This window comes from Enoplosus armatus, chromosome 9, assembly GCF_043641665.1.
Source record: "Enoplosus armatus isolate fEnoArm2 chromosome 9, fEnoArm2.hap1, whole genome shotgun sequence".
Taxonomy (NCBI): Eukaryota; Metazoa; Chordata; class Actinopteri; order Centrarchiformes; family Enoplosidae; genus Enoplosus; species Enoplosus armatus.
This window is the reverse complement of record NC_092188.1, coordinates 9,635,101-9,650,777: the sequence shown is the minus strand read 5'-3', so window position 1 is coordinate 9,650,777 and position 15,677 is coordinate 9,635,101. Positions and strand designations below refer to the sequence as shown.

The window sequence follows — 15,677 nt, the reverse complement described above, 5'->3', positions numbered from 1 at the left end:
TCCAGTCAATTATTTACCACTTACGTAGCCTATCACTATCTTGTGCCTATGTTGATTTTGCATAATTTATTTTTAACAGCACCTGAAGGCAGCAACATAGCAAGTATATTTCTATCATTTCAAACATTCAAAGATAAACCTATAGTAGTGTGTTTGTGCTTGTTGGTGAAGTTTGTGTAGGATTAGTGAAAGGACAAAAGGACAAACTCCAGTGACGTCATGATCTGTCTAGCTTCAGTCCTTTTTAACTTTGAGTGAAAATTTTTCCCAGTTATAATCTAGCTACACTCTTTAAGTACTTTCTTAACAGTCAAATATGAAGATCCAAGGCATAACAATTGTGAATGCCTTCATTTTATATATTGTAATAAGTGCTATGACTGAAATCTCAATTTCACATTTTCAACAGGAGTGTGTGATGTAGACATAAGACCTGTAATGTAAATGGCATAAACAACCCAAACAGAGTGTCTTTATTATAACAATTTTCTTACATCTGTATTTAAAAGTGATGGATTTGTTGCTCATATTGAATTAACATTCTTGCTGTCTTTTACTTCTCTTTTGCCATAATTTGGTAGAAAAGAGAATTAAGATAACAAGAGTTTTATTTTATTTTATCAAATATACGGATTTGAGCAATATTTCTCATATGATTTATTATGTTAATGCAGCTGAAAAAACCCTGTTGTGCAACAAATTTATGAATGATCACAAGGGGAATTTATTAATACAATACTACTATCAGAATCAGAATCAGAAACTATTTATTGCCAAGTAACATACATTACAAGGAATTTGCCGTGGTCTGATGGTGCTACATTTTTTTAACATATAACATATAATCTGACAGACAACAAGCATGTAAAAATATAAAGGTAAAAGAATAAGATAAGATAAATACAAACAGTGCAGTGACCAAAATAAAGTGTCCACATAAAGTGTACTAATCACAGCCACAGTAATATTTGACATGAGTACAATTTTAGCTGTAATATCTGTAATGTAAACCTTATGTCTTGTCAACTCACATTGATTTCATTAATTGCAATGCCAACCACAAAAACTGCAATATTAAGTTTATCAGAGGATCACTAAGATCGATTAGCAGTACTACCGTGATCGGTGGCTGATGACGATTCGCCATTTTGATTGGCTGACGTGACAAAAGTCCCACCCCCTTTTGTGCTTCCTGGTCTAGTATGGAGCTTTCTGATTGGAGGATATCCCACCAGGTTTCACATACCCGACATGCACTGCTGTAATACTTTCGTCTTTTTACACAGATAAAGTTGAATTTTGAAAGGTTTGAGGTGATGTTTGTCATAAATAAACACTTCACCTTTATTGTTGTTGATGTTGTGTCCATTTTGCTAAGTAAATACAACACGACACCATAGCAATAAGGTATGTATTTAGTGTACTAGTACTGCCAGGTTAACTTGTTAGGAGCAGGATTTCTTTGCTCTTTAGATATTTCTCTAGCAGGTTTCTCAGTTTGAGAAGCCCTCTATTACTGTTGAAAGTTAACGATCATGACAAAAGAACCTGAGCAGCTCTCTGATTGGAATTTCAGAAAAATATTGTTGCATTTCAAAGGAAGGTAATTCAGATTACTTTGTACTGACGATTAGATATATCTGTAATATTGTATCAGAATTTATGAATTGACAGTGGGCTTGTTACGGAAAATCTCTAACTGTACAATAAGTATAATCTATTAGAAGTCAAATAAATGTAAGAGTAGCCAACAAGATGTCCCCTTGAAGTGTAGCAGAGCAGCAGGACCAAGTAAAGTGAAAGTCTCTTCTATTTTCATCATACAGACATGACATGTTTCATTATTGTCTTACCTTACTGAGATGCTATTTTATTCATAAAATGGCCAGCAAGCAAATTGTTTTAAGTTTATTTTTATTTTTTGCATTGTTTATTTTTGTACACTTGTGCTTGGCATCAAGATATATATACATATATATATTTAAAGTTAACATGAGATAAGTACATGCACATGTTTAAAGATACGATGTACATGTTTAAAGACATAATAAAGATGAGATAACAGTATACAAGTGATTTAACCGGAATTGAAACCTCCAGAGTACATGGACTGAGAATGGACTTTTCAGTGAAATGGGAGACATCTTGTGTCCAGTAGCTAAACTTTTGAATTGAGTAATATTTGCATAATCGGGATTTTTCAATGAGAAAGAGAGTAGTTGTAATTTCAATAATGTTTAACTAGGTAACTTAACTTTTTGTGGTGAACCATATCAGACATAAATTATTAGGTTATTTAAGGTATTTAAGAGTATTTTTAATTATATTTATTGGATCTTTAAGTAGTGTTGTTCCTCCGTGTCTCCACATGGGGGCACACTTACACCACTAAAGATATGTCACTCTTATTTCAAAGGGTTAATCTTCACACACCATCATGCACTAGTTAACTGGTTGGCTACACTTATAGCATTCTGGGTGTGCTGCTACAGATAGCCTACTTGTTAGCCCATAAATTCAATCTTTTAGCGACATAATGTGACAACAATCCCAATAAAAGTGTAAAGAGGGACGGGACAGGCAGGAGGGGCGGAGTAGTGGGAGGAGAATCACACAGTATAACTTTGAAGGAGGCTGAACCGCGAATGGCCTTTAAAAAGCCTAGTTTAAATGTGTGGATGTCTGCCGTGAGTCAGTAGAGTTCGCTGAACCGTCGCGAAGAGACGTTTCCGCCCACAAGAAAGATGGCGGCTCCCTTGCTGGAGAATCTGTCGGAGTCCTTAGGTTCCCCGGAGCCAGCGGTTCGACTCATTTTATCTATTTTAATCGGTGAGTGTCGCCTCACGAATCGGTTACGGGTTATTCTGGTAGCTAGGCGAACTGGCATCCATTCCCGGTGAGAGGTTTGAGTGCTGAGCGGGTCTAATTGCTCTGTGTAACTGTTTCACTCACTGCTAACATAACGCTCAGTCTGGTACTTACTATGACACATAGCTACAGGCTGCAAACCAGTTGTTTTGGTCTACTACTGTGTAGCTAGCTTAACAAAATGTCCTGATAGATTAATCACGGGCTTCCCCGAAATAACCGATTGATTTCCAGAAAGCTTGTGAGCAAATGACATACACCCTTTCTGCTAAACTGTCACCACCGGCGGCTAACTTGTGGTAGTTAACTGACTTGAAGGTGGTCTTGTGTGGTGCAGGGATGTGGCTAGTGTAGTCAACCGTCGGAATCTCCCCTCCTTTCGTTAATTTCCAAATTATGGGGCCATCTAACAAACTAGACAATTAGGTCAAGTTGGCTGGGCAGTTGCAAAATGCAGACTACCAAAACACGCCATCCCACAGTTTGATGAAATTGTTTGTGGGCTGTAGGATTAGCATAATTGTATGAGACTGGTGTTGATATTGAGGTTGGTGAAAATAATGAAAGCCTCAATGTTGTTGGGGGAGGGCTGTGCTTGACAAGGAGAATGAGCACTGGCTGCCAAAATATGTCCCCCCTACCCTCCATTTTCCACTCAGTTGGGTAGAGGGGAGACAGACTCTGACGGGGTTCAAACTGTTGGAACAAGGCCGCAATTTACTGTGACTTTTCATTAAAGTGCACAAGTTTGCCTTAACTTAGCCTCTGCTGTTTTATCGTAGGTTGCAACATGTAGCACTAAGTTAGGACTATATGGTGGGAATGTCGGGGGTGTGTGTGGATGGGGTGGGGTAGGGCTTCCTCCATGCTGTCCTCTCTGAACTTTGCTCTGACACGTCTGTTTTTTCTCTCTGTGTCGCCTCATAATACAATAGACTGAACGTGGCCATTCAGACCAGAATTTGGTTGGCTAATGCCCTTCAGTTAGCCTGTTGCATGCTCCGTGTCCCGGTGTTGCTTAATGTGTCTTGCATAATATTGTAGTCATATAGTTACTGCTTTGCAAGGCAATTTGTGGAGCCTGAAACAACAGCAGGTTCAGCCAGTGTTTCCTCTGCTATACATAGGCTAATATGATTTAGGTTTTGGTCAGCCAACTGATTTGCAAGAGTAACAACATAGCAATGCACTGTGTAGGAGACTTTTATTCCCTCTTTGGAATAAAAAACGGATCAGAAATATATTGTTTAATTTATTTAAAATGTGACTCCTAAAACAGCAGGGCATAGCAGGCAAACATTACTCAAGCAGGAGTAGATGGTGCATCTTCAGCCGAATATGAATACGCTACTATTAATATGCACTAGTGAATATTTACGGTATGTGGGGTTGGCTCAAAATAAACTGCAGTGCCACTTTTCATCGTTATGAAGGAACATGTCACCAAGTGCAGTGGTGTGGCCCATTGATGTGTGTTTAGTGTTTGGACAACAATGGAGGTCTATGGCACAGAAAAACATGTATCAGGTTTTGGCTACACCAGCTATAGTTGTTAGTTGGATCAGTTCATTGTTGGTTTTGGTCTTTTCATGAGATTTGTTGACAACAAGAAAAATATAGCAAATCTTGCTAGCCATATCCTTTTAAAATAACCCAGTAGAAGCAGATGGAAACTTGAATGTTACATTACATTAATGATCAAATACCAATATGATATCCACTAATTATTGATATTTGCTAGTCCCAGGAAGAACAAAGGTGTAGGGACCTGATCATCTAAACCAATCAAAAAGAGCTAATTAAAATTGTGGGCTGTTTGGCCCCAACGTTGTTTTATAAAGTAGATCACGTTCACAGTTTATTTTTTCAAAGTAGTCTTATCTCCAGGATCACATCACAATTCTGGCAGTTTGAAGACGGTGTTGGCATTTCATATATTTACATGCCATACAAATATCAGTCAACGTTCTGATGAGTCAAAAAGTCAAACTGACCTGGTTGACCCTATGTGAAAATAACTTTTACAATGATCACTGGTGAGTGTTTGTCCTCTCTGTAGTCCTACTCGGGGCAGTTATCTTTCTCCTTGAGATGCCAGATTTGTAGCAACACATATGTACCAATGATACTAATGTGCCACTGTTTGTGTTCCAATACGTTTTTACCACAAGGTCAGTGTTGTTAATATCAGGAGGTGTCAACAATGGCTCACTTAGCTGATATGAAGACACGTACTGTAGCTCCATTAACAGTTTATTTGTATTTATCTCTGTCTCTCCTGCAGGGTATCCCTGTGCTCTGGTGTACCGGCGGTTCTTGTTCTACCAGCCTGCCACAGTTATACACTTGTTCCACACGTTCTCTGGACTGGCACTAGCAGCATTCAACTTTGGTGAGATGAAGAGGGAGATTAAGGACCTTTGTTATTATTCAGCTGTAAATGATTACTCATTGAGTTTGTTAAGATATTCAGCAGGCTTTCTTTTAAACTTTCCTGTTGAGTTTTGTTAGTGTTTAGTAAGTTATGTGTAAATTCACCAATACTTACCAGAATGCATTGTGTGTATCCCTGAGGTGTAACAAACATGTTGAATGCATTTTCTTACTCATGAAGCATTTGGAAAGCGAGAGTTTTTTTTTTAACAGTTTGAATTCTGCATTGCGGCACATTACTGTGTTTCTTTGTGTGTGTGCGCACGAGACAAACAAAACAGGGACTCATTAAGGGACTCATTAAAAAAACAGCTCCGTAGCACTGCTAGTTGTCAGAAAGTCCACAGAGTCACTTATTTATCCTGTTTACACTTATACAATGTTTACATTGTATGTTAGCACCAGCTAAACACCCTGAATCTCTTGAAGCCAAGCTTAGTATATTTACCTGCCAGAGGTGGGATAAAGTCAATGTTTCGCAAGTTACAAGGAAGTCTCAAGTCTTGGCTATGAAGTCCAGAGTCAAGTCCCAAGTCAATTCCAGGTCCTAAACTTTGTGTCATTGTGCGTACATTTAAAGAAAGAATGCAAAAAAGATATTTATTACTTCAAATAAGCATTGTAATTTCTCAGCTGAATGTTTTGTATGATGCTGTTCGAGGTATCATCCTCTTTTTGTGTATCTGTGCTCAGGAAAATGAACAAATTTCTGTACACTTTTTTGGAATAACTTTTTAGTCTTCGGGCTTGAGGAGAGTTAAGTATTTCCAAGTCATGTGTCAAGTCTAAACTTAAACCACCACCAGTTCAAACTCATTTCTACAAATACATAGATGTTTTTGTTTTGAATTGATTGTTCATGGATTGCTTTGGATCGACAAGTGAAAAATGTGTGATATATGTGCAAACTAAATGTGATCCCAGAAGCAGCAGAATATAATTCATCTTTGAATTACATATTTAAAGAAAAACTGTAGAAGAAACAGTGGATAGAAAGCACTTTTGACCCTTTTAGTGTGGAACACTGGCCGAGGGAGTCTTTTTCATGCAGATGAATCATCAGCTATTGTTGAGTAATTTCTGGGTTGACAAGGAAGTAAATGTGGTGCTCTTTAACAGACTAAGCCAGCAGGTTTGACTACTGTAAATTTATATCTAAATGTTAGTTCTCCATGTAGCCCAGACTCTTCCTGCACGGCTTAATATACAGCACATTGAGTACATTAAGGGCTGCATTTTCATCGTCACTTAATCATCATCACAATTCTTTTCTCACTTAATCGATTAGTTGCCCAAACAAAGATATTTAATGTAGAGCTGCAAAGGTTAACCATTCATTTTTCAAGCGAAAATTACAAAACGTTTGCACGCTCCACCTTCTTAAAGGTGAATATTTGAATTTTGGACTGTTGGTTGAATAAAACAAGACATTTGAATAGATTTCCGTTGGGCATATTTCACCTTTTCCAGGTATTTCATAGACAAAAACAATTAACCAATTCATTTGCCAATTAAATAAGCAAATATTCACGCTCGAAAACCGAGACCTCTGAATTTTTGATGGTTTCACTTAAAAATTACAGCATTGATGGATTAATTTCCTGTCAATCAATTAATCTATTAAACGACTAATAGTTTCACCTCTACAGTAAACTTATATTTCTAAATTGCCAATGTGACAACAAGGGTAAGACGTCTAGATAGGAAGAAAGGATGAATGGCAGGAGCTTCCTCATGGGGGAGCGTGGCATGCTGGAGTGAACACAAACTGCTAACATTGATCTTTCTCTTTATTCTGTTGCGGCTGCACTCGGATGTTACAGCAGGTCTGTTACTTTTATCTCTCTCCTTATGGAATACGTTTTCCTCCAACTCCTCTTTGGCAGCTCATTTCAAGTTGGATGTGTATCATGGATTTGCCTTGTTGTCCTTTCTCCATCTCTGCCAATACTGAACTGTGGAGGAAAAATGCTGTTGTCATGTCCAGTCCTACAGGTCGCACTCGACTGCACTCACCATCATACCCCTCTGTGTCTTTCCCAGGCTCTCAGATCTATCACTCTGCAGTATGCATCCTTGTCCAATTCCTGATGCTGAGGCTCATGGGAAGGACGGTAACAACTGTCCTGAGCAGCTTTACCTTTCAAATGGTGAGGTGTCCCGGTGTTTCCTTTTCCCTTTTCCATGCGTCCAGGTTTACTTTATAGCATTAGCTCCCCTTTGTCCGCTGTCAGACTTTTACTGCAGTGCCCGCCAGTTTGTCTGCACAGTTTAATATCTGATTTGTGCATCTGCATTCTGAGATCTTTTAATTTCCTTGTTAATGCCTGTTTGTCCCATGTTTTAAAAGGCCCACTTATAACCAAGGCCAGTAATCTTATGATGTAGTCACATGCATCCTGTGGGAATGCGGGAGCCTTTATTTTTGCATGCTCTTGCATTTATTGCTCACATTTTAAGAAATGCAGCAATGAAACCAAGTTAAATATGCCCACTTCAGATTTTCTTTTTCTTTTTTACAGCACACTTCCTGTGTTTTTGTTTTGGCGATTAATTTATCTGTCACGTAGAACCTCAATAAACATCTGCTTGAAGATATTTGGTAATGCAGAGGTTTGCTTGCTGGGTGTGTTTGCCTTTCAACCCTCTCATTTGGTCTCCCTGTAGGTATACCTGCTGGCAGGGTATTACTACACAGCGACGGAGGAGTATGACATCAAGTGGACCATGCCTCATTGTGTCCTCACGCTCAAACTTGTCGGTGAGTTGACTACAGGCTGTCCTTGCACTCCTCTGCTCGACAAACCCTATTGTTTCATGAAAGCAGATGTTTTGTCATTGTGATTGATTTGATAACTTCGTGTTGCTGTTGTTGCAATCTCCCTCTGTACTGTAGTGAACGATTAACACACTGATAAACTGCTGACATGGCCTTTGCATGCCTTAAGGTGTCCATTCAAATGATCATGACAGCATTAGTCACCCTAACATAGACTCTGACACCAGTTGCATTTTCTGATTACAGGTTTGACATTTGATTACTATGACGGCGGGAAGGAACCAGTGAGTTGGTTGATCTCCTCTTGCTTTTGCCTGCTTGATCAATATGTTGATGTCGTCTGTCTTGGAATGTTCTTTGTTTGAGTTTTGCTCATTGTTTATCTCTGTTAGTTCCTGTAAATGTCATGTCTCACTTCTTTTTTTTTTTTTTCATTCTGTCGTGTGTGAAAGAGAGGTAGATAAGGTTTATAAATTAATAGAATATTCGTTAGTTTTCACCACCAACAAGTAGATGATTGCTGTGTACAAATGCACAGCAAGAAGCTGGAACAGTCAGATACTAAAAACAAGAGTGAAGAGTAGGTAATAAGTAAATGCAGTGTAAATATTGAGTCCTCAACAACACAACAATGGCTCAAACAAAGACCACAGGATTATTGATTAATCAGCTAACTATTTTCTGAATTAAGCAATACATTTTTTGGTCTGTAAAATATTATAAATAGTGGAAAGTGCTCATTACAATTTCCCAGAACGCAGGGCGCAATTGACGTATGTCAGATTGTTTGTTTTGTCGGACCACCATTCAAAACTCAAAGATATTTACTGTCATACAAAACAAAGAACAGCTGCAGGTTTTCACATTGGAGAAACTGGAACCAGAGATATTTGGCATTTTTGCTTGAAAAAATACTTAAATCATCTATCAATTGTTGCAGATTTAATTTTCTGTCCATTAACGATCAATAAATAGACTAATCATTTCAGCTCTACACACATATATTCAAGCAGATGTGTAGGAGAATAAGTGAATAACTATGGTGGTGTAGTTATTACCATAAATGGACAGTGTGTGGGAGCATTTTCTTGTTTCAAACAGTGACCGTAACATATTAGACACCACCACAAAGTTACTCCGACCAGTGCTTTAATGCAAAGCAAACAACTCAGAAGAAGGTCGGTTGACACCCCATGCAAGCTCAAAAGAAAGATCAGGCCACTGGACACAGATCTTCACACTAAACTTCTAAAATAGTGTGAAATGAAATCAACCAAATGAGACTGAAAATATGACTACTAGCAACCCAAAGCAATAGTGAAATAACTGCAGACAAATAACATAACAGAAGGGCTTTGTGCTGGTGAGGAGCTGGCCTGACCCTTTCCTCCGCCTCCTTTCCTCTATGTGTCGCCTCAGTCAGCTACGGCGCTCTCTGTTTGCCTGTTAAAGGAGAAGATGATATAGAACAGAGGGAAAAACAGGACGCAACAAAGGGCAAAGAGGTTTAAAATGGGGGTGGGTGATACGGATAAAATCGTCCGTCACGGTATATGTAGTAATGTATCGCAACATCAGTAAATCTTTACGGAATTCAATTGAGAAACTGTAACCAGATACAGAACCCAATACTGGATTCCTAAAAATGATGTTACTTTATCACGTTGATACAAAAACATTGGAAATCCAATATCACCGAAAGCAGTTAGACTCATTGATTTGCAGCACATATGACACTATGAGTGATCAAACAAATGTGCTATCAAATATATTAACAATCATGCCCCAGCCTCATTAAGGTGTATGTCAATCATTGTTGTGTCCCTGGCTTCCCTTTATCAGTTTAAAGCTCGTTTTGTCTGTTGAGCAGCTTTTCCTTTTTCCCTTTCTTGTGCTTGGTTCCTTTTCAGTACAGCTAGCATATCTGTGTCTGTGACAGCTGTACTTTTCTGTTTTATTTCATTTTTATTCTAATGAGTGTTTATGCTGTGCTTTCCATTCTGTTTTAACTGTTTAAACGTGTACAAATCTGCTCTCATCTGGTTGATATTATCACTGTCTCCTAAGTGTTTCAGTTAATGCCACGGGTCCCTCCTCCGTACACAGATTACAGCCTGCAGTTAAATGTATTAAGTGCAGTCGTATTGAGCTTGTGGTCAGTCTAGATTGTGGTCAAATTCTAAATGAATCCTTTTATAACTAGATACATCCTGAGCTCATCAACGGGCTTTTAAAATGACTTCTCTGCCCCCCTTTTGTTCTCTTCCTCCACTCCCTTCATCCCTCTTTCATATTCTCCTTCTCTCTTATTTTTCATCATATTCCTCTTCTCACATCCTCTCATCTCATACCCCAGTCCCAGCTGAGTTCAGAACAGAGGAACGCAGCCCTCCCGTCGGTGCCCTCTCTGCTCGAGGTGTGCGGCTTTTCCTACTTCTATGGTGGCTTCCTGGTGGGGCCCCAGTTTACACTGCGCAGCTACCAGAGGCTGGTGGCAGGGGAGCTCACCGACTGCCCCGGAAAGCCTCCGAACAGGTAAAAGAGTGAGAAAATGACAAGTGATGAAAAGAAAAATGAGCTGGAAGGCAGCTTTTTATTATATCTCTGTACGATAAGCCACTTGTGCAGCGTCACAGCCCTGCAGTTAACATTATTACCTTCCCCTCTCACATCCTCATCTTGTGTCTTTCTCTTCCAGTGTTATACCGGCTATGAAGAGGTTCGCGCTGGGTTTTCTCTGCCTGGTGATATATGCAATATTTAGTCCCTATTACTCAGACAGCTACTACCTAACAGATGAGTATGAGGTGAGAACGACAATATGTTCAACAAGAGCACAGTGTGTGCTTACGTTTTTTCAGTGTTTCAGGATGTATTTTTTTAATTGTCTAAAATGTAAAACTTTCCTTTCCACAGGCTCAGCCCTTCTGGTATCGCTGCGTGTTTATACTGCTTTGGGCTAAAGTCATTTTGTATAAATACGTCAGCTGTTGGGTTATAGCGGTAAGTAGCCTCTTGATCTGCAAATATGTGCGTGAAAAGTGGAGTTGTGCCTTGATGGCAATCGGCAAACAGCCTACTGATGTGAATCCCAAAATAAACCTAATTTATATGAAGCTTCATTTACATACAGTACCTAGCTGAACACCTACTGTGACAGAACAGTAGCAGTAAAACACCACCCTTTTCATACCTTTGACTCACACATGCATGAATACATTTCTTTATGGTACACGCTGATCAGCCCAGAGTAATTGGTACAGTCCCAGTTTATCAGGTTCCTGTGCTTCATGGTATGATCTTACATGAGCAAATGATAAAAATGATGTGTGTTTTGTGTGTTACAGGAGGGTGTATGTATATTATCTGGACTGGGCTACAATGGTGTTGTGGACGGTAAGCACCACTGGGACGCCTGTGCCAATATGAAGGTGTGGCTCTTTGAAACCACGCCGCTTTTTGGAGGAACCATTTCTTCCTTCAACATCAACACCAACGCCTGGGCTGCCAGGTCAGTGTCGAGTCTGAAATCTGTTACGTTCTCTAGTTTGTTTTCAAAGTGGTGCTGTAAAAAGTTAAATATTTACTTAGATGATAACAGTTCAATATATCACATGCCATGGCCTCACTTCCCAGTTTGTTTTAACACCAGAAGAATCATGAAAGGGTGGGAGTGGACACGCTGAGAGGGGTATGAAAGTTTGCAGTTTTCCAGCAGCAGCATGTGGCATTGTTTGATAATGACCACAGTGAGCAAAGCAATTTATTGAACATACCGTTCATTACATGGCCCATTTCAGCTGAATGCCTTAGCTACCTAAGCTTACTTTCTATTATCCAAAACTGCAAGAGACAGGGAAAATGGACCTTTCCAAAATGGAAATAAAAATTAAATCGAGAAACTAATAAGCTATTAGAACTTCACTTAAAGGTGAGATTATAGCCAGTCGATGGAGAGCTTTCATGCCCATCAAGATAAAATACACACTTGACACTTAAAATGCTCTCATTGTTTGACCTACAAAGAAAAGTCTATTTATAGTCACATATGCACCACTTCTGAGTTATGATTCTCTCAGCACACACTTAAGCAGTTTAGCATTAAATGGGTTAAGTTTGATATTATAATTTTTTTAAGGCTTCTATTGGAAGACCGGCTGGATGCAAGCTTTTTGTGAGGCATTTAAATTCATACGACATACAGTACCAGTGTGAATCAGAGAGGCTAGCCTAATTAGCATGAGGACAATGTTTGATATATGGAGAAGCTCCTTAAGGGGTTAGTGTGCTTCAAACAAACTACTTTGTATTAAGTGCCATCTGAAACACAGTTTATATGTGTTCCAAATGGCCACATTCAAAGGCGGGGTGAAAGGTCAGCCGTAATAGAGACGCAAATCCAGAATCAAAGGCGTTCATAGGGTCGCACTCGCTTGTACTCACCAAAATTGGCAGAAGTAGTTGTGTGAAGCAAGAAAAAAAGGAGCTTGAGGGAGAAGTTAAAATCCAGCATAGTTTCTCACCTCACTGCGATAAGAGAGTGTGCTTGTCAGATTTTCAGTTTTGGAAAGTTACAAAAATGGTTCCCCCATATTTGACGTCAGAAGGTGTGTGTGTCTGACAAGCATTTTGTTTGAAGAATACTGATGCCTCAAAGGCCTTGAGCAAGGCTTTTAAACGGTAGTACGTCATGTACTTATTTTTCTGACCCTGCTCTCTGCAGCTTGTCACCAGTGTGCTGTAAGAAAAACCGAAACTCTGCTTTGAAAACACAATGTGTGTGCGCTTGTCTAGGATATTATAACACAGAGTCCGAGCCAGCCTTGAATGGCGAGTACCCTTGTAGAGGATGCAAAGTTGTTGAAATGTTTTAATATAACCTCAGTTGCTATGCAACAACAACTTCCAGGTAAGTGAGTGCTTGCCATGTAGGCAGTGATAGCTGAAGCATTAAGCATTTCTGACTGCCCTTTTCCAGATTGTTAGTCAAAAAGAGATGATCCATCCCTCTTGACTTGTTCTCTCTTCTTTTTTTAAGACATGTCTTCAAGCGGTTGAAGTTCCTGGGCAATAAGTCCCTCTCTCATGTGACCACACTCTTCTTTCTGACGATTTGGCATGGTCTTCACTCCGGATACATCCTGTGCTTCTCCATGGAGTTCTTCATCATCACTGTAGAGAGACAGGTATACTACAGACACAGGGCAACATGTGGAGATGGGTAACCTAAAGATAATTAACTGCAGGAACCTCAAACCATCTGGGTATTTATTGCAGTAGGTGGTAAATGTGTTGTTTTGTTATTCTTATTTCTCAGTAAAAGCTATGTGTGCATTATATAAACCCATTGTTTCCTTAAATAGCATTTCACTGTTGATCAAATGCTGCTGAATGAAAAAAATATACAGTCACAATTTGGCATCAGTTTATTATATAACCATTCTTTTATTGTATTACTATAATCATTATTGTGTGTGTGTGTGTGTGTGTGACAGGCCCTGGCTCTGGTGAGGGACAGTCCCTTGCTGACGAAGCTGGCCAACAGCGCGCTCTACCCTCTCATCTATGTAGTCCAGCAGTTTATCCACTGGCTCTTCATGGGCTACCCCCTCGTGCCATTCTGCCTCTTCACCTATGACAAATGGCTGAAGGTAACTCACAACTCTCTGAAACCCCCCTGCCCCAAAGGAGTGGGGGCATGTTGAAATACAATCAAGGGTCTGTGATTTGCAATATGAGATCATTGTCTTCTCTCCCATTTTGACATGTTTAACTAATCCAAATAAACAACTCACAGCATGCAAGAGCCCTTTAGGAACCACTGATGTATCTGCATTTTGCGAGCGACAATTTGTGAAACAGGATGTTGCCAACATTTATGATCGTGTGCGTTTAAGTGGTGCTTGCAAGTTGCTTCAGTGAAATAGATCCACGGGTTTGAAGGCTAATCAGATACCAAAACACTGCACAGCTGTTTCTCATGATATAATACTATAATGATATATCATGACAGTCAATTTTATTCATCCAAAATCACAAATTTGCCTCTGGGCTTTACAATCTGTACAACTTACAACACCCTTTATGCTTAGACCCTCAGTTTGACATAGCAGACTTTAATTCAGAGATTTTGATTCAACTGTTCTGTCACCTTTTGTTTTTCAGGTGTATTCGTCCATCTATTTCTGCGGTCACGTATTCTTCCTCGTAGCCTTTTTAATCATGCCATACCTCCGTAAGGCGCTGGTGCCTAAGAAAGAACGGAGCCCGATAAAGCAGGACTAAAACTTGGTACTAAGACTTGGCATGGTAAGCAAGTGCAGGCCTTTTGTTTTGCTGTTTTGTTTCAGTCAATAATGTTGCTGTGAGTAAATGTTGTAGTATTAAAACATCTCTTGTGTTTCCTTCCAGGTCCGTCTAAGGCTAAATATCCACTGAAGGGAACTGTGACTTTCAAGGAGCAGAATGGAAAATATTTTAAGGCCTTTAGTAATATATATATATATATATGTCCATGTAAAAATAAATTTCTATATATTTTTGTGTTTTAAATGGGAGGGTGTTTTTATAAACATTTGGAGAAATGTTTACAGGAAATGACCATCGTGCCACATGGGGTAATTGTGAGCCAATCAGGGGCGATTTCCTGTTTGTTTTTTGTTCTTTTCTTTTTTAAAGAAATGTGGGACTTGAGAGACTTACATGCTGTTGACACAGAATTGCACTCACCACTCACCAGTCACGGGTTCGGAGTCTGTCATTGGCTCCGATGTGTTTTTTTTTTTTTTTTTTTTGTTTGTTTCATTTCTCTATCTCATGTCTAGCACCCACATTTAGCCGCAGCAGCAAGTCTTCACAGGAGGTTTAAGGTTTAAGCACAGCGCCAGCGTACATGGCACTTTCTAATGTAATAATACAAAAAGCATACAGCTTTCTGCAAAAGACTGATGATGATGATGATGATGATAATGATGATAATAATAATAATCAGGGGGGTTGTTTCTTGAAAATGGCTGCCAGTGGTCATACAAGCACTGTAAATCACACACTGAACACTAACCCCCGACTCAAAATGGCCTTGTATTAATGAATGTTTTTACAACTACATTTGTTTTGGTTTTAATTTGATTTGTGATGAAAAAAAAGACTTGATTTTATAGAGTTTTAACAGCTTTTATGAAAAAGAACATTTTTTAGCTTTGGATAAGATTTCATGAAAAGAATTTGCATTGTTTTCCTGCCTTTCCTCGATGGATGTTTGTTTTGTTTTTTTCCTGCCGTGTGTCCTCTTCTCCCTCTGTTCAGTCGACCACTCCTCTTGTCTGCCTTGATTCAAGCCCGGCCCTCCGCTCTGAAATACACAGGGAGTGAATCATTTCATAAGGAGACATGCACACTACCCAACCGTACACTCATTACAGTTAATCATTTTTGTTTCATCCTATATTCACTCTGATCTCCATATATAGGGGGGCATAGGCTGTTTTTGAATTGTCTCATTTTTGAACTGGAAGCAAAACCAACAAAAAAAAAATTGAAAAAAATCCACTTTTGTGTTTCACCTATGGCCTGTTCTTCTGTTTCTAACGGCAGGTGG

At 39.2% G+C, this 15,677-nt stretch overlaps 1 protein-coding gene and 1 non-coding gene across 2 annotated transcripts; both read left to right on the top strand.

The window, feature by feature from the left end:
- The first annotated feature begins 1,454 nt into the window (after positions 1 to 1,454).
- Positions 1,455 to 1,511, top strand: LOC139290864 (U7 small nuclear RNA). Its single transcript, XR_011597547.1, has one exon. It is a non-coding gene; the product is annotated as a U7 small nuclear RNA (small nuclear RNA).
- Positions 1,512 to 2,744: 1,233 nt separating this feature from the next.
- Positions 2,745 to 14,590, top strand: lpcat3 (lysophosphatidylcholine acyltransferase 3). Its single transcript, XM_070911438.1, has 13 exons — positions 2,745 to 2,829; positions 5,153 to 5,260; positions 7,345 to 7,451; positions 7,969 to 8,062; positions 8,327 to 8,364; positions 10,437 to 10,615; positions 10,779 to 10,887; positions 10,997 to 11,083; positions 11,428 to 11,591; positions 13,119 to 13,266; positions 13,576 to 13,731; positions 14,246 to 14,389; positions 14,492 to 14,590. Exons 1-12 carry the CDS (start codon positions 2,745 to 2,747, stop codon positions 14,363 to 14,365), a joined length of 1,395 nt encoding a protein of 464 aa, XP_070767539.1. The 3' UTR covers positions 14,366 to 14,389; positions 14,492 to 14,590.
- The last annotated feature ends 1,087 nt before the right edge of the window (positions 14,591 to 15,677 follow it).

Excerpts from the sequence above, each read along its gene's own strand:
- lpcat3 (XM_070911438.1), top strand. The coding sequence starts at position 2,745 with ATGGCGGCTCCCTTGCTGGAGAATCTGTCGGAGTCCTTAGGTTCCCCG. Across the intron at positions 11,084-11,427 it reads TCAGCTGTTGGGTTATAGCG|GAGGGTGTATGTATATTATC; the intron begins GTAAGTAGCCTC and ends TGTGTGTTACAG. Across the intron at positions 13,267-13,575 it reads TCATCACTGTAGAGAGACAG|GCCCTGGCTCTGGTGAGGGA; the intron begins GTATACTACAGA and ends TGTGTGTGACAG.